Here is a 17,609-nt window from a genome sequence, read left to right as displayed (position 1 = left end):
ATACTGTACATACGACAACAACAAAAACACTATAAACAGCAAGTAATAACAAACATCAAGTTAGCAAAGTGCAATGAGTATAAAAAAGTGCAAGTACTAGAATATGCAAAGTGCAACAATAAAAGGTGGACTATAATTGATGGTTGATGGCAGCAATTGCCTTAGGAATGAAGGAGCCTTGAGCTCTGGAGCTCCTGAGCCTAGGGACCCTGTACCTCCGCCTAGAGGGCAGAAGGTGGAACTCCTGGTGCAAGGGGTGGGATGGGTCGGCCAGGATGGAGGTGGCCTTTCTGACCAGGTGTCTGTTGTACACAGCGGAGAGACTCAGCTGGGACACCCCTGTAATCTTAGAGCAGGTGTTCACCACTCTCTGTAGCTTTGTCTTGCTCCTCACTTTAAGATTCCCAAACCAGCAGATCAGGACAAAAGTTAAAATTGATTCAATAAAAGATCTATAAAACAGAGTCATAACTGTTTTGTCCACATTAAAAGAGTTTAGCTTCCTCAGTAAAAACATTCTTTGTTGTGCTCTGGAGTGGATGGCATTTGTGTTGTCCTCCCATTGCAGTTTGTCGTCGATGATTGTGCCCAGGTATTTGTAGGCACTAACAATGTCAACTGTGTTGTCTGCTATGGCAGTCTGAGATGGAGTGGGTGGGTTTTTCCTAAAATCAATCAGCATGTCCTTCGTTTTGCTTACATTGATCTTTAGGTAAGAAGCTTTACATTAGTCAATAAAATCATCTAAGACCTTCCCGTGCACAGACTCATCGTTTTGAAGCAGACTGACAACAACAGAATCGTCAGCGTATTTTATAATATGCCTATTCTCATACAGGCTCCTGCAGCTATCAGTATACAGTATGTACAGTAAGGGGGATAAAATACAGCCCTGAGGAGAACCAGTGGAGGAAAGCCGCTCATCGGACAGGACTCCGTTAACTCTCACTCTCTGGGGTCTGTTTGTCAAGAAGTCCAATATCCATCCCACCAAGGAGAGGTCTAAGGTGAAATGGGATATGAGCTTCTCTGCCATGATATGGGGTTGTATGGTATTAAAAGCGGAGGAGAAGTCGACGAATAGGAGGCGAGCATGAGTTTTCCCTTGTTCAAGATGGCTGATGAGCTGATGAGCACTGCTGATCAATGGACTGATCCAGTAATTTCTGTTTTACCCTGTATTTTATTGATCTGCTGGAGAAAGTAGAGGCTCACCTTACTTAATGACATGACTGGAGTTCAGGCCCATTTGAGATTATTGCTGATGTCAGTGGCAAGGAACGTTTTCATACAGAAGTCTGTTATGATTTTTTTTTCCTGTTGTGAAGGTCTTAAAGAAGGTCTTAACTCTTTATTTATTTATTTGATGGTTTATCTATTACTATTATTATTATTGTTGTTATTATTATTAATATTAGCAGCAGCAGTAGTAGTAGTAGTAGTAGTATTATCATCATCATCATCTGAAAAACTTCACAACATCTAAAGTGTTTCTTCTTAGAAAGGAAGTGATGTAACGGCAGTTACCTCAAAGTTCCTGGATACGGTTGCTATGACAAACCTTTATCAACGTTTGTGTTCAGTCTCCTCTCTGTCATGTTGTCAAGAAGCTAGCTTGCCGGGTTTAGCCTAGCTTAACTTGTTTTAATTGATAGTGAACGCATTAGCGTGCTACCAGACATTGGATATTAGGAATACAGTTGCTTATTTGAAGAATGACATCCGTTTTACAGCCTCAAAAGGAGGCACCAAACGGCACGTACACTTTCTCAAGTCGTCCAAGGCCTGTTCAGAACCGCTCCAAATATAGGGAGCCGAACTCAGAACAGTAAGTTTGTTATACTTTTCCAATTGTATACAAGTTGCTTCAATGTGCAGAAGTGCCAGATAGGCCGACCATAGTAGCTGATGTCTTGATAAACAGCGTTGCTCGGTGTACTGTGGCTCTAGAGGCTGGCCGGGCAGGTGCGTTCAAGGCAGCTCGGAAGTGAGAACTTTCATCTCTATGCTAGAAAAATTCTAACGTTAGATGAATGACTCAAGTGCAGCTGATATCAGCCATAACCCAGCTGTTCCCTAACCTTCCAGATGGAATATACAACAAGAAGAAACTGTCTGTAGGTTAAACTGAGTTTTGGCTAATATGAAGACGTTAAGGAGAGTTTTGGCTAAACTTTATTTACACAATGTAAAAACTGAATCATGGATTGCTTATAAAATGATGTTGCAGAAATGTTTCAGCTGGAAACAACCTCCTGTCACTGGACTTAAATAGAGGCTCTAATGTTTGTCCTTTTTGCTCTAATGTTTGTCCTTTTTGGTGACTGAGGTGTTGCCATTGATATGTGAAGGAACCTCCATGTGCATTCCAAATTAAGAAATATGGGGTCTGAAATATGCATGAAAACATATGTGCATAATATAGTGCATAAATAGCATACATAGTAAGAGTGAAAAATATTGATTTGCAAAGCATGCTAGTTCTTCTATACGACAGGAGTTTTAAAATCTGAATTAAGTTCTTGAAAGCACCCTGACAGATTGTCTAATATCCCTGATAGGTTTTCTATTAGGAACCTTAAAGTTCTTACAGGCTCCTTTTGAATCTTCACGGCACCTCAAGGTTCTTGGAAGCATTTCTGAAGAAATCCTGAGTTGTAAATATACAGTATATGTGCACGGAAGAAGCTATGTGTTGTGGTTGGTTTGTTTGACGCTCTGTCTTATCTTATCTGTCTCTGAGTATCCTGCCAGCAAATAGGTTATAAGCTATTGCCTGCTTATTCCTGCATTGACTGCATGATAGCACTCTTTATTCGTCTTTCCTTGTCAATACAGGAATGATGGACAAAGCACCTATGGAAACATCATGTATGACCGGCGCGTTGTCAGGGGAAACACTTACGCCCAGCAAATCATACCGACTGTGAGTATACAACACCCTCGCTTACTATTCCAGATCCTGGGTAGGTTTGCCTTGTACTTGACTGCTATATCTTACAAATGCCTCTGACAGGCCGCTCAGCCAGAGCCTGCGGAGATACACAGACAGCAGGAAGCCAGAAGGAGAGCCGTGGCTCGCAGACGGGCCAGGGAGCAGTTCAGACACGGGACTCCTGAGGCCCTCGAGGGCAGGAAGCACATCGACGTACAAACGGGTGAAGCATTTTTTCAGGTTATAAGTCATTACGAGTTCAGAAACTGTGACTCACTGACGTTTATTTTCAGAGCTTTATCTTGAGGAACTGAGCGATCAGATAGAGGCCACCAATGTTGAATGCCAGACTGACGCTTTTCTGGACAAACCGGCGACTCCGCTCTTCATACCTGCCAAATCTGGCAAAGATGTTGCCACACAGATAGAGGAGGGAGAGGTAGGTGTCCTAAAGGGTAGACAGGCCTGCACTTTGTACACTAAATAGACGTAGCTCTAATTGCATGGTGGGGGGACATAATCATTAGACCTGCGTCAAATATTATTTTTAAATAATTGCTAGTGTTTGTTTTAACCTGCTTCGAGGACAGGATCAATTAACCTGCTCAGTAACTCAATTTATACATGAAGCAGCAGCAGAAACGTGCCAGCAGAAACAGCTTAGCAGAGTCTTTCAAATCAACATAATTGAAATATTACCAACTGAAGAAGAAAGGAATTAATTAATGCAATGGCATAAGCATTTGAAACAATTCCCTTTTTTCCTCTTCATGTGGAAATAAAGGGGAAAAAATACTAAAGGTTACAATTTGGAATAACTAAATTAGACTAATAATTCAGGTAAATCAATCGCCACAAGTTTACAAACTCAAGACTGGTGATCAGTTTTGTTTCGCAGTCGATATTGTTAACTGCTCAGTGAACAATGAGGAGGTACTGAATGCTGATTGATGAAATGGTCAGTTTTGAATGTCAGCCTCCAGTATGATTGATGAAATGTATGGACTTGCTTGTTTCAGTTTGAAATTTTGACCCTTAATTATAGCGCCTCCATCAGGCCAACCAGTGTAATGTTTTAAACACCAGAACACAGGGCTAAAATGCATCATCCCTCCAACTTTCATCAAAGTCGCACCAGTGGTGTCTGAGATATTACGTTTAAAATTTTGACCTTCAATTATGTTGCTCTGATTAGGCCAATCAGCGTAAATTGTAAGTCAAGTTGAGTCAAGTTTAATTGTATAGCCCTTTAAACATCTATTTGATCCAGGTTTGATCAATATGACAATATGAAACCCCGCTCCTTACTAACGTCCCCTGCAGTTGTTTGACTTCGACCGGGAGGTGCAGCCGGTGTTGGAGGTGCTGGTGGGGAAGACGGTGGAGCAGTCTCTGCTGGAGGTGATGGAGGAGGAGGAGCTGGCCTGCCTGAGGGCCCAGCAGAGGGCCTTCGAGGAGCTCCGCAACGCCCAGCTGGTGGAGGTGCAGCGGCTGGAGGAGCAGGAGAGACGCCATCGTGAAGAGAAAGTATGGACGTTTAGCTGCGGATTTGTGGGGTCTTAAAGGGGAAAACCACTTTAATTAAGAGTTAAAATAAATTCCAATTGCATGAGAGAGCATGAACTCTATTGAAAGGCATGTCTGATTGCTTGAGAAGAGTGATTAATGAGTTCAATCACCTTAAAACCAATAGTCTTGATCAATCCTATGAAGGAACGGAGACTGCAGTGGGAAGATAAGCTTGTAGTTAACCTGTTCCCTCTGACCTCAGGAGCGCAGACTTGCCCAGCAGAGGGAGGTGCTGGAGCAAGAGAAGGAGACTGCGGAGAAGATCGCTGCCCGGGCGTACACCCAGAACTACCTGGCTGACCTTCTGCCGTCAGTCTTCACCACGCTGAGGACCCACGGATACTTTTACGACCCTGTGGAGAAAGGTCTAGTCTTCCTTTCCTGCATCAGCTTCCACTCAGACTCGATACAGTTCTGATTTCAGTGTTTAACCATTTGGTATACGTGGTTCTGATTTCCAGATATTGAGACGAACTTCTTCCCCTGGCTGATGGCTGAGGTTAACAACAATCTGGAGAAGAGATATGTAGCAAGAGAGCTGCTGGACAGTAAGGGGATACACCGGAAACATTTTCAAAATTCAGTAACTAGAAGGCACTCTGTAGAGCGTAAACCTCCGCCAATGCTGAACAATTCTCCCACTTGCAAAGCTGCAGCCTCTTTAACGGTTCATGTTTGTTTATGGTTTGTCCTCCAGGTTTGATTTTACGACAGAATAGCATGTGAATGGAAGTCTCAGGTGTCAGACTTTCCCGCTAGCACATGAACGCAGCACAATACTTATGGCTAAAAAACAAAAATCATCTAATGGTGCGAATCCCAGACCTGGATCAACACCAAAATCCATTAGTAACTTTTTGAGATATCTTGCTAACAAACAAACAAACATAACCTCTTCCTCATTGCTGAGTCTTTGCTTGACAGCTAAGATGCACTTCACACTTGCTCCTCCAGGGGTTATCAGGTCATAGACATTGTTGGAATGCCATCTAGAGGTCCTATTTGAACATTACAGAGGTCACTATTGTTGCAGAGCAATCATTCATTTTCAATGTCATGTAAACACACTGTATACGGAGCAGAAAGTCAGTGAATCATCTCCATCCTGTCCGTCTGTTTCAGTGCTCATCCATGATGTCACTCAGTAAAGGCTGGAGATCTTCAAACAGCTGGAGCCGCCGACACACAAATGAGATGTAGACACATTAGGTACCACTGACTCTGAACAGGTCAGAGGCATGAGAATACTCCAAAAAATAAACTTTTTTCACTGGCTAAGCTACCTTGAATTGTTTATTTGATAAAGTAATACTATGTACAACGTTAAATGAAGATTTTCTTTGAGGAACCTTTACAGAAACATTAATTCTTCAAGGAACCTTACCAATACTGACATAATAAGGACTGTTTAATGATTACAACTCATTTCACTTGTTTTGATCTTTAAATCAGCATTACCATTCCTATTAATGAAATGTTTGAAAGGTCTTTCAAAATCAATTTCACCTGGTAATAGATGAATAGTTTTTTACTCAAGTGAAACTGGCTCTTACATTTTATCATCATATGGTGTATTATTTCAGAGTTTTGCTTCAGTTAATAGTTTAATCAATCAGCTATTATTCTGAAACCACAACTGTATAGTCATAATATGAGATGCAGTCATGTTAGACGTCCTGGGCTATTCTAAAAAAAAAAACACACTCATTTAGTTATAACACCAAGTGGCATTTACATCTACTAAATATGTCTTTATAGTGGTGCCCGGTTACAATCATTGCAAATCAAAAAACAACCTCTCCACCTGAAGATGGAGAGGAGGAACCCTGTTGCTCATAAAGGCGCTTTTTGAATTTCTGTGGCACCTAAAGGTTCTGCACCGTTGAAGAGACTTGTATTTTTTACTATAGGTGTATAGGAAGTAGTCATGTAGTTTGTTTTTGTGTCAGCAAATAAAAATGCCCTTTTCTTTTGAACAAGGCATATATTTGTCTATCTAATCAGAAGAAAGTTCCTGCCCTTTAGCAAGTTTGCCAAACACCAACCACAGCAAACAGGGAAATCCTAAAATAGAGTGAATTAAAGGAAGTCATATCAGTCGCAGAGCAGATGATTTACAGCTGACAAAAAACTTCTACTATTTAGTGGAACATTCAAATTGCCTTGCTGTTTTTTTTTCTATTTGCATTCGGCTTTGGCCTGGAAACAGTTCATTCAGTTGCCCTGATAGGGAAATCCAAGAATGCTTTGCATTGTTCAGACAAATTTACTCTCTATTCCACTTAATTAATCTCATCTGGGAACAAAGACAGGCTATTTTAGCTGATTGCTGTGTAGTTGCCTGGCTTTGTGTTTTCAGCTGGTTTACTCAGTGTGCTGTGTCTTGGAAGATTTATTAAAATGTTGTGTGTTTATTGTTTTCATTTTGTGTTAGTTAGTCTGAGTTTAAAATCATCACCTTTGCCCCAGATATATAAATAAATTATGTTCAACAGACTGTCAGTGTCTACATCTACAGTAAGTAAAAGTTAAATACTAAAGTCAAGGAAGGGGATGATGATGATGATGATGATGATGATGATGATGATGATGATGATGATGATGATGATAATGACGATGCTTCCATCTACCGGTAGTTAGGCCATGCCTTGAGAGTGGTAGGCTACGACACGCGTTTGGTTTATGCGACGGGCAAACTGTAGTAAAGTAGGTCTTACCTCCGATATATACGGCTCTATTTTAATCCTGTCCGCCCATTGGTCAGCTCACGCGTGACGCCTCCCCTCTTGTTCCGCTCCTGGCTGCTCTGCGGGGCGGATTCAGCGCACTTCCCCGAATAGAAACTCAAGTGCAGCTCTGTGTAAGAAGAAAGTGTCTGTTGTGATGCAAGTGCGACCAGATGACACCCTAGTTTTGTTCGCACATTAAAGTTATGCCACACTAATTAAAAATACAGTATGGAAAATACACTCGTGTGACTTAGGTGTAGCCTAACAGGGCCTGCAGGTTTAAATTCCTTTATTCTGAGTAATACAGTAACAAGTAGACAGGCGTGACTAATCATAAACTCTTTAAATTATATAGTATAATCATTAATTAACCAACCCCAGTCAATATAAGCCAAGTATTAGTGATTTACAGTGTATGACAGTGATGGCTGGATAAGACTACATTTTTTTGGACACACAAAGAGAGAGATAGCCTACAGTAGATTTAGGCTTTCAGCCATTTAACTGGGGAAGGATAAAGCCAAAACCACTGGCAGACTTACAACAGATTTACATTAAATAGACAACTGTAATATATAAGAGTCATACCAGGAGACATGTCACATAAGGCTAATGGGCTGGAAATAATAGCCAGGTGGGCCCGATGTTATAGTGCCTTCTGCTCACTCTTCTCTATGTGTTCTATATATCAGGATTAGTAGCAGGCCCCTAAACCCTTCTTCTCATAGTGGGCTGATCCTGGGGTTCCCAATGTGTTTTCATGTCAAGCACCTCCAAATATAAACACTAGACTACAGATATGTGATAAGATTTCACTGCAGGGAGTCTGAGATAATTGCTGTACTAGTTATGGCTTAGTATAGAACTGTAAAACTGCCTATACGTTACTATAAGAGGGGAGAGTCAAACCTATAATCAAAATGATCCTTCTTATCCATTCTCTCATTGCGCCAACCTACAGGCTATTAAATGAATTGAGAGTGAAATTAAACATTTCCTCGTTTTGGAAGCCCCTCATGGTCCCCTGGAGGTCCCCGGGCCCCAGGTTTGGGACCCACTGCTCCAGCCTACCGGCGATAGCAGGAACAGGATCGGGCGCCACAGTGGGATGGATGAGCGCCATATTGCGGGCTGAACAGAGAGGGAGGGGAAAATCTGCGGCTGCAAGACCGCCGTGCGATCATCTCATCATAAAATCACATCAGCTCCGGTAAGACTTTGCACAAGTTGTCCACCCGTTTATTGTGCTGAAAGAAGCCTGTAGCGCGACGAGGTCGAAGCCGCGCGAGCTACTTTTCCCACTTTTCCGCGCACTTTCTGCGCCTCTCCACAAAGGAGGCAAATCTCACAACAGGTGTCTGTGGGATTAGTGAGGATGTGGCTGGCTGCAGCCAAGATGACGGTTGTGTTAAAAGTCAGTATGGAATAGATTTCACAGGCTACAGCAGTGCGAATTGGTAGCACAGTGTCCCGAGTTTAAGGCCCCAGGTTAAATCCATTAATTGTTTTACGATTTGTTTTACACTGGGTTTAGACAAATCCATGTCTGCTGTCGCTCGGTGCCGTTCAAAGCTAAAATGTGGGATTTCTCACTCGCTTGACTCGAAACGGTTTTTCTGTCACTATGGGTGTGCGCTCAATTTGCTCAAATGATCTATTATGCCAGAGGAAATGTATTTTGAAAATGACTTAGTAACGTTGTCGTACAGTGTAACAACAGTTGTACAGGCTACAGTGACAATGTAGACAGTGGCTGAATCCTGACGTTTTCCCGAAGCCGTGACCATTGATGGGTCTTTATAATTTGGCTCTGAAGGCGACTTTTTTTTTTTTAAGAGATACAGACCAAGCCTAGAATAAACGGCTTCCGTTAAACTAAATTTAGGTCTGGATTGAAATGAAGGCTTCGCAAAACAGAGGAGAGAAGGGTGGGGACTAACTTTATCATAGCTGTTGGGTGAGGCTCATTTAGTTCCATATTTAATATCGGTGCATGGGTGATTCACCATTGTGAAGCTAGCCAGAATACAAAGTAGGACTTCCGGACAAAATGTCAAAATAAAACCCTTATTGATGAACATACGTAGCAAAGATTTTAAGTAGTAAGAGTAAGTAGTAAGTTTTCAAGTAAGAAAGTGGAAATATACTTAAGGTGGAATCTATAATAAATTAAATAGAATTATCTTATGTAAAATATCCATACACCCCGATATATAGGTCTAATGAAATTTTTTTCCCCACTAAATTGACGCTTTTATTTTGAAGGCGAAACAGGCTAACTTCCTGCGTTCTCCCGGCTAATTGCTAGTTTGCCGCCGCTTGGTGATTCATGATGATGACTGTCGCCTACATGAGTGCCGTGGTGCTCTCGCTGTGCTTTAAGTATCGCCGAAGTGGGTGAAACTCGTTTCTCCTCTTTCTCTCTCCTCAGGAAGGCACAGAGAGAGCCTCAATTATACGGAGCCCAGGTCTCTACTTTGGAAACACATTTTACTGCTTCTCGCACAGAGCCAGGAAAAGGACAGAAAAATGCCCAAAGCGGTAAGTATTGGTTTATATTCAACTCACTCTGCTAATTACTACATATCACGCTGCTTTATTTGGCTATTAGTCATGAGCTTAAACTGAAACCTGAGATGTAGAAGAGGGTAAAGCCACTTAAATTCAGATTACCCACCATTTTATTAGAGGAGTAGAGTTTATCCACCTTTTTAGCCTGACATAAATCTTTATAATGTGAAATTAAGAGTGTAGCCTAATTCGTGGTAGGTGGTATCACACTGATGTCAGTAGCCTATTCAATGAGAATAGGCCTACAGTCTTTCAAGGGAAAAAACTTGAATGAACAGTTTTATGAAAATGTCCAGCTTTTTATTCTGCATCATTGGTAATAACTGAGTGAAAGAGAGTCCTTTGATTCAAAACGGGCTGAAGCCTGTTCCAAGTCTGAGGGAGAAGTTGGGCTGTTGGAGTTCAGAAATGCCTTTGTCATTTTAATAGAGTAGGCTAACTGTTTTGTTTTTTTAAAGAGAGATTTACATTAACTATACCAAATGGCCTTGCTATTGTTGCTCAGGCCTTGTACTTTTTGAAAATGTCTTTCTCGCAAATGATTTCATGAAACTGAAAACAGATTGCCTATGTTGTTTCAGTGATGCTATCGGTGTAGGTTTGATTATTTTAGTTTCCTAAACTCCCCAAGTGAAGTAGTCACAGTGGAACCTCTCATTTCCACAGGCCCAGTTAATTACATAGCCTATTCAAAGTGTAACTTCTTATACACTCTTCGTGGCTGAACTTCCTCTAAAATGGGACAAATGTTGCCAAATTTTTCCAGATTGAATCACAAGAAGAACAGTATTGACTTGCCGCTTGTTCATTTTTTACTTTAACTGATCATGTAGCCTATGTCATAGATTTTTGTGTCCATCATTCATAGAGGAAACTCATGTAGTCCCAGTCTTAAAGGGGAATACCACTCAAATCACATGCTCTACTTATGGCCTGCAGCTGTCCAACCAGTATAAGAACAAGAAAACTGAGACTGTAATCTGTGATGTTATAGCAATGTACAGTTCAGCACCACTCCACTGATGAAGATGTGGTTTTATACAATGTTTGTCTAAAGTTTTACCTCCAGCTTTACATTTTAGTAATGTGATCAGTTTCAGACCATAAAATATACCTTTCACCCTAGAATCCATCTTTTCCAATTCATTCTCTCTACTGCTGTGCACCATAAACGAGGGGGTGGGAAATCTCTCTTGTTTCTAGCCATGGGACACTGTGATGAATACAGACCTCCCTAAGGCACAGGAACTTATTTCCAAGCTAAAATGCGGTGTTGTTCCCCTTTTAATCTAGTGTTACTGTATTCACGTTGGTGCCTTGATGAAAACTAGACACCATGAATTTCAAATATCATATGACTTGGCTAAAGTAACTTTACTTTTTTATCACCAGAAACAACATGGCTCAAAAGACATTGAATTTGATGGAACTGGTGTTTAAAATATATTTGGACATATTTTTTGCCTTCAGAGGCAGAGCACAATTGCATATTCTCCACCTCGCTCTCGCCTCCCTTTGCCCCACCCCAGCTCTTACATACACTCTCACACGGTGCATGTCCCTCCCTCACTTCACTGTTTGGAAACTTTTAGTAGGCATATAAGAGCCCATGTAGACGTTACAGAGGAAAAATCTGATGGAAATTGGCCTGAAATGGATATGAGTGAAAATGTAGTAAAAAAGAAGGAGTTCCTCTGCCGTTATTTCCATTTGTTCCTCAGAACCCCAAACCAAGGAGCACCTTCGACAAATTTCTTCACACTTCAAAACCCAATAGAAACACTATCTTTTCTAAAGTAGACTAAAAGATGTTACAGACTAAAATTTTATTAAAACTCAAACTGGATTAAATGAAAAAAATTAAACATGGAAATATTTTACTCAAGAGACTAAAGCAAAATCAGAATGCTCTGCCAAAGTGGTTTGAAGGGGTTTGCTGTTGAACAGTATAGTGTATTGTGCCGACCACTAATACAGCCTACTGTAGGTCAGTGTCATAAAGTGTGTTGTTGGTTTGTTTATAGTGACCTCAGGGTTGTCATGAGCGTCGCCGTGGAAATGACATCATTACTGTGTGATAGCAGTCCAGCGCTGCCCCTCTGGTAGCCACAAAACTCGGCCTTTTTGAGTGATAATGGCTGACTGTTTTCTTTTCCATGATATCAAGCCCTGGTTTTTTCTTTCCTCGGGCTTACTGACTGTTCAATATGCAGCGCTTGCATCATAGCATGAAGAATAGCAATAGGGCTCTAAGTCTGTTTTAATGAACTTGTTCCTTTGATAGGCTATATATTTTTTTTCACCAAAAAGCTTTGTACTCTCAAATTAATCCCTAAAATGCAGAGTTCTATTCTTAGCCTTGGTGAGGTCTGTAAATATTTTGGCAGCTCTCCTGACTTGATAGGCTTTCTAGAGCAGTGTGAAATTAGATTAGTGGGGAGACTGTCAGTGACTTTACAAGGAGTCTTGCAGGTACTTTTTTTTTTTTTTTAATATGTCTCAAATTGATTATCTAAACTCAAGTAGTGAAAGTGTCTTACGTACATTTAAATTAGACTTTAAACATTTTTAAGTGTCTAAAGTCTGTGTTTTCACAGTGAACTAGTAGGAAATCTATCTGATCAAGCAGACCCACAGTATATTCTGATTGTTCCATTGTTTTTTCAAGTTACATATTTATTGTTTTAGAATTCGTCTTAAGACAAAGTGCTATTTAGTCTTCTATTTTATTCTAATTGTCACTAAATAAGCTCTTAAAAAGTCTTAAACTTGCTGAAACCTCCAGACACCCTGCATGGTCACAGCTCAGAGACTTGTAGCATCTAAAGGCCAGTCATTTGTGTCTGTCATGATTTCATCAGACTTGCCAATATTGTATGTGTGAAAGACACACAGTATTGAAAGTTGAAAGAAAGTTGGTGCAGAAACAAGACATCCAATGGGAGAAGTGGGTCCAGATTTGAGGAGCTGTGAAGGCTCCCGTCTCGGTTCCCTGTGTGACTCATGTTTCACTCGTCTGAATGACACATTGTCATGAAGTAAACGATATTGCTCCTTGGCTCTCCCAGAATCCTGTTTCCTCGCGGTCACAGCCCACGATGCAAACCATACAAGGCGTGGCCATGACCAACATGTTTGGGTGTTTCCTTTTTATGTCCAGTTCTATTGTTAGTGTTTGTTCCTTTGAATAATTAATAAATCAATCATGCATGGAACGCCCTCGGGTCATGCATCCACCAATGAAAAAAGTAGTTACAGTTCTTTTCACCTTGCTTCACTTGCTTGTGTTTAAGTTGTTGTTGACAGAGCTTGTGGCTGGGTGTGTTTTGGTAATCCACTTATAAGATGTACCACTTTTTAAAGCCCAAAGCAGGATTGGGCCTGTTCCCTCCGTCCCCACAGAGCCGCTACACCGGGCTCAACAGGTAGCGCGGCGGTTTATGGCTATATTGCTCTGTGAGCATTTCAGCACCGTCCCCATGACAACACCCATTGCAAAAGAGTCTTGTATAGCCACGCAAACTATGCAGAGGGTTAAATATTGAATGGTCTTCACTGAGGAATGCAGTGCAACCCATTCAGAGTTTAACTACTGTGGTGAGGACCACTTGATTCCTTTAACTTGCCCCGGACCAGTTCCTTAACCTCACCAGTGAAAAGGTTGAAGGGTTAAGAAGATAAACTATATGAAGCTGTTCTCTGGCTTTCGCATGACGATGTCTTTACCAGGAAAAGTTCTTTAATCCACTTTTTCCACCCCAGTGCCTTGGTTGCCATAGAGCTAGTGATGCAAACTGTCAAATTGTTAGTTGGTTGTTCCCAAACCGTTTTACCATTCTCCAAGAGAGTGAAAAAGTAAAAGTCCTCAGCATCAACGGCTCTCAGTGTCATATGGCAGGATGGTTACATTTGGGAAATGATGCTTCTGTAGTCAGTTTTATTAAGTCAGTTATTACCGTAATGATTTGTGAAGCTGGACTTTATAAATGCCCTTACTTTCCTCTGACTAAAGTTGCTCATTGTGGAACTCTGGGTCCTTGCCTGGTGTATTTTTAGCATATGTGTCATGTTTTCTTTACCGCGCTGAATGCCCTCAGTTTATTGTGAGTTACCGTTGGAGGACTTACTTTGAGATCAGATATCACTCACTCAGTGGTTTCTGTTGGCTTGTCTGTCTACCCACTCACATGTTCCATTCTCCGTCGGTTAGGGTGTATTTTTCTAGGTGCTCCATCTGTAATCGGCGTAAATGTAGACGCCAAAGCTGAGAGAAACACTCTGCACCGTCTAAGCTGCCACTACCGACTCACAGAAGGTCTCAATCGCTCACTTACAAACTGTTTCTGATCAGTTTTGCTGTAGTCGTTGGAAGTCTGGCTCCACTTGAATGCATACTGATGATGGTGAGGGACCACTGGGGGACCGCAGCTGAAAGGGGATCTTTGTTTTGCTGAGTAAATGGAGTTTTTCCCCCCTCCTTTCCCTGCTTTTTTTTCCTTTTAGATGTTGTTTCCCACAAGCGAAGCCGCTCCCTCTCACCTTGCTTACTACCAGCAGACATACTTATGACACCAAAAAAATAGGGGACCCCCTAAATTCCATTGTCTAGCCTACTGTTTTCTTACAATATCCTGTACAGCACAGAACGGAGGTGCTTTCCATCCAGCACTGTGAATGGCTCTGCCCCGTCTGCAGGACTTAAGTCTGCCGGTTAGTCACTTAGCCTGTGTAGGTTCAGAGGAAGTAGCGGAGCAGTGAGTCACCAGACCAGTCAGTGCTGCAGCCCAGACGTCCCTCTTCTTCCAGTGGGCGTCATTGAGTTTGTTCACCGCTGAGGCTCACTGCCTTTCACAATGGCCAGGAGATGAGAGATGGCACTGGAGGCTGTGTTAGCTGTCTCTCTCTCTCTTCAGCCCTGTGTCCACAAACCTCTTTATTCTGTTTTCGTTAGGCATTAATAACTTGAGTCAATACTTGGGGGACTGTGTTTTTTCATAGCCCTCCGCAAATACCAGAGGCGTTTGACATTGTACCCAGAGAGTGGAGATGCAGTATACGCATGTGCATTACCTCAAAGCAGTCATTGTAAATATTTCTGCATCGTTGGATGATGTTTGTCAGATGCTGTTTGCTGATAACTAACTTACAGGAGGGGATATTGTTTCTCTCCATTGTGGCACACAATTGACGTCAGTCCTTATTATTCTGTGCAGCACACAGTCACAGGCTATTTGTAATGGTTTTGAAATCATACATTAATCACTTGGGTGGATCCCTGTAAGTGGACATTAAATTCTGCACTCATAAAGCAGGTTTCAGTTAGATGGACCACCTTTTTTGTATGCATAGGTCAGTCTGATCAATCATTAACCACAGAATTGAAAGGCATGTCTTTTTTCTGCGAATGGGAGGGACGTTTCTGTACATGCCTGCTGCCCTGCCTCTGTCATCCTGACAGACTCGCAGCAGTGTAGGAAAGGCCAGCCACAATGGCAGGTGGATTCACTTTCACACTTTTACCAGCAAAATTGATCGAATTTTTCTTAAAAATGACAACTCATTACTTGCCAAAGTAGCTGGTGGAGTACAAGAGCTCCATTGGTGGCTGGAGTTATTTTCCCACCCTGTCTGTTAGTATCCAGGGGTTTTGATCGAATCTCCCTCCACCTATGTTTATCACCATCAGGTCCCTGTTCAGAACAGCCTCTATGGTGCCTCTTATTAGCTTGTGTCGCTATGTGGCATTTGCAGTACATATACCACTTCTTATTTTGTATCCAGGGGACTGGACTGTTTCCTGATGTGTATATTTTTCTTAGTTAGAGCCAACACTAAATATTTTAACTAAAACACCTAAGATTTTGCAGCCGAATTCCCTTCAATCAGCCCTTCTGTCTATGAGAGAGCAGAGATAAACACAGAGTCCAGTGTGTTTACTCTGCAAAGCAAATACCCCCCCCCCCCCCCCCCCCCCCCCCCCCCCTCTCTCTCTGAAGCACGGCTCTGCTGTCTGGCATGCTTGGCTCTCTCTGCTTGGTATTGGTCCTCAGCCTGTGAACCTCTCAGTTGCTCTAGTCAGGTTTTGAACTGCCTTTTCTCATGTGTTTCTACAGGTCAATGTTCGCGTCACCACCATGGACGCTGAGCTGGAGTTTGCCGTCCAGCCCAGCACCACCGGCAAGCAGCTGTTTGACCAGGTCTGTATGTACAGTTATGGATAGGGCTGGGTATCAAAAAGCAATGCACATCAGTGCTGTATTGACCTCTGGTATCAATATTGACCTGTCAATGTTGTATCAATATTGGTATCAAAAATTATGCGAAGGTATTGGAAACCCTCTAAATGATGAACAATGTAATCTCAGGTTTTCTACTAGACTAAAGGCATTTTTATCAAGGGAATCAATAAAAATCAATCAATTTGGTCCAGTACTATTTATAAAAGCAGATGGCATGTACAGACAAAGTAATCCACTTTATCATAGAGTGAAATGTGCTTTAATTGATTTCCAACTATTGTTTCAAAATAAGCACGTGTCAGAAATGGTACTCAATTTGAAGTATCGGATCAGTATAAACAAATTTCCAGGTCTACTCAGCCCTAGTTACGGGAGATTTATATTTCCACTGTTGTTACTACAAACAACTCACAAACTGCTGCAGTATTTCATCATGTTAATTGGTTTGATGTCACTGAGAAAGATTTATCATCCCTCCAAAGCTCTTTCCACCCATTACATCCAGGTCTGATAGGTTATCTACTGGAGACTAAACTAGAGGAGCTTTTGGCTGCAAGTCTTCTTATCAGACTTTCTCTTCCCGGTGAGATACTGAGACTATTACCAGGGGATTCCTGTGATGAAAGACGGCAGCTTAGCGTAATTAATGCAAATAAAAAAGAAGGTCGAGGCATTTATTGGACCAATGACTAATGGCAGCAGTAAATTAACCAGTGTATTTTGATAACACCAAGAAGTCCTGTATGAGGTCTGTGAGGCAGCTACATAGTCTGAGTGCAGAGTGAAGGGTGCAGCCAACATAAAGGGAACTCAAGCATAAAGATTTCCCCTAGTAATCGTAGCTCTCTTCACAGTATAGGAGGCTTTGCTTCACCATCGACTTGCACTCAGATGGAAATATATTTGCTGATCATTAATAACATGATTATTATAAGTGGTCACCTTGTGAGAAGCACTGTCTCGAGCAATATTTGATATATGGCTAACATAATTTCCATTGTCTCAAAACCATTATGCCTTGTTGTCATTTTGGAACACACTGAAATGCATCTCTGGATGGAGGTGATCACTCAGATGGTCAGTTTGATTGTAATTCAAAATATAATTATATTTCCATTTCCATCCCCGGAAATGTAAGAACCAGTACTACAGAAGCACAAGCACCTTTCACTGTGTTGGGACTTGATATGGTATCACTTTTAGCTTCACCAAACCCTGTAGCTGTCACTGGAGCTTAAATGGACGGCTCTTACATTACGGTGTGTACTGAATGTTGAAGTTAGTTATAATGTTTGTCCATTACGGCGGATGTAGTTATGTAATAACTAGAAGCCGTGGTGTCTGGCACGGCACTGTTGCGTTGACCCTTACACTCCTTGCTATTGGTTGCTTGTGATGTTGGTGAACTAAGAATTTTTATTTTTATTTCCACTGTTCAGCTCATTGTAAGTTTCTGCTGCTAAGCTTAATGCCTAAAATCTAAATGTAGATGACGTGTCTGTCATTGGTGTGAGTGAGCCTCTGTGGGGCTCATTCCCAGCACGGGGAGAGGAAAGGCATTGTTTT

General features: G+C 41.6%; 3 protein-coding genes across 4 annotated transcripts in view; 2 read left to right on the top strand and 1 right to left on the bottom strand.

Annotated features, from left to right (window-relative positions):
* The window catches only part of enpp1 (ectonucleotide pyrophosphatase/phosphodiesterase 1), a 200,770-nt gene that overhangs the window by 125,460 nt on the left and 57,701 nt on the right, over positions 1-17,609 (bottom strand). The window lies entirely within an intron of this gene.
* rsph3 (radial spoke head 3) lies at positions 1,594-5,805 on the top strand. Its single transcript, XM_071919122.2, has 8 exons — positions 1,594-1,828; positions 2,839-2,926; positions 3,017-3,158; positions 3,229-3,374; positions 4,259-4,462; positions 4,707-4,869; positions 4,966-5,052; positions 5,627-5,805. Exons 1-8 carry the CDS (start codon positions 1,716-1,718, stop codon positions 5,650-5,652), a joined length of 969 nt encoding a protein of 322 aa, XP_071775223.1. The 5' UTR covers positions 1,594-1,715; the 3' UTR covers positions 5,653-5,805.
* Positions 8,339-17,609, top strand: part of ezrb (ezrin b) — a 31,806-nt gene continuing 22,535 nt past the window's right edge. The window contains exons 1-3 of one of the 2 annotated variants that reach the window (XM_078289696.1): positions 8,339-8,443; positions 9,665-9,774; positions 15,918-16,001. In XM_078289696.1, coding sequence (XP_078145822.1) covers positions 9,763-9,774; positions 15,918-16,001 — 96 coding nt within the window. In that variant the 5' untranslated portion in view covers positions 8,339-8,443; positions 9,665-9,762. Of the gene's footprint in view, positions 8,444-9,605; positions 9,775-15,917; positions 16,002-17,609 lie in introns of those variants that run through there. The other variant, XM_071919043.2, reaches the window with a different exon arrangement.

The sequence above is a fragment of the Centroberyx gerrardi genome, chromosome 18, assembly GCF_048128805.1.
Source record: "Centroberyx gerrardi isolate f3 chromosome 18, fCenGer3.hap1.cur.20231027, whole genome shotgun sequence".
NCBI lineage: Eukaryota > Metazoa > Chordata > Actinopteri > Beryciformes > Berycidae > Centroberyx > Centroberyx gerrardi.
Note: the sequence above shows the minus strand (reverse complement) of the source record. Positions and strands in the feature narration are given on the sequence as shown.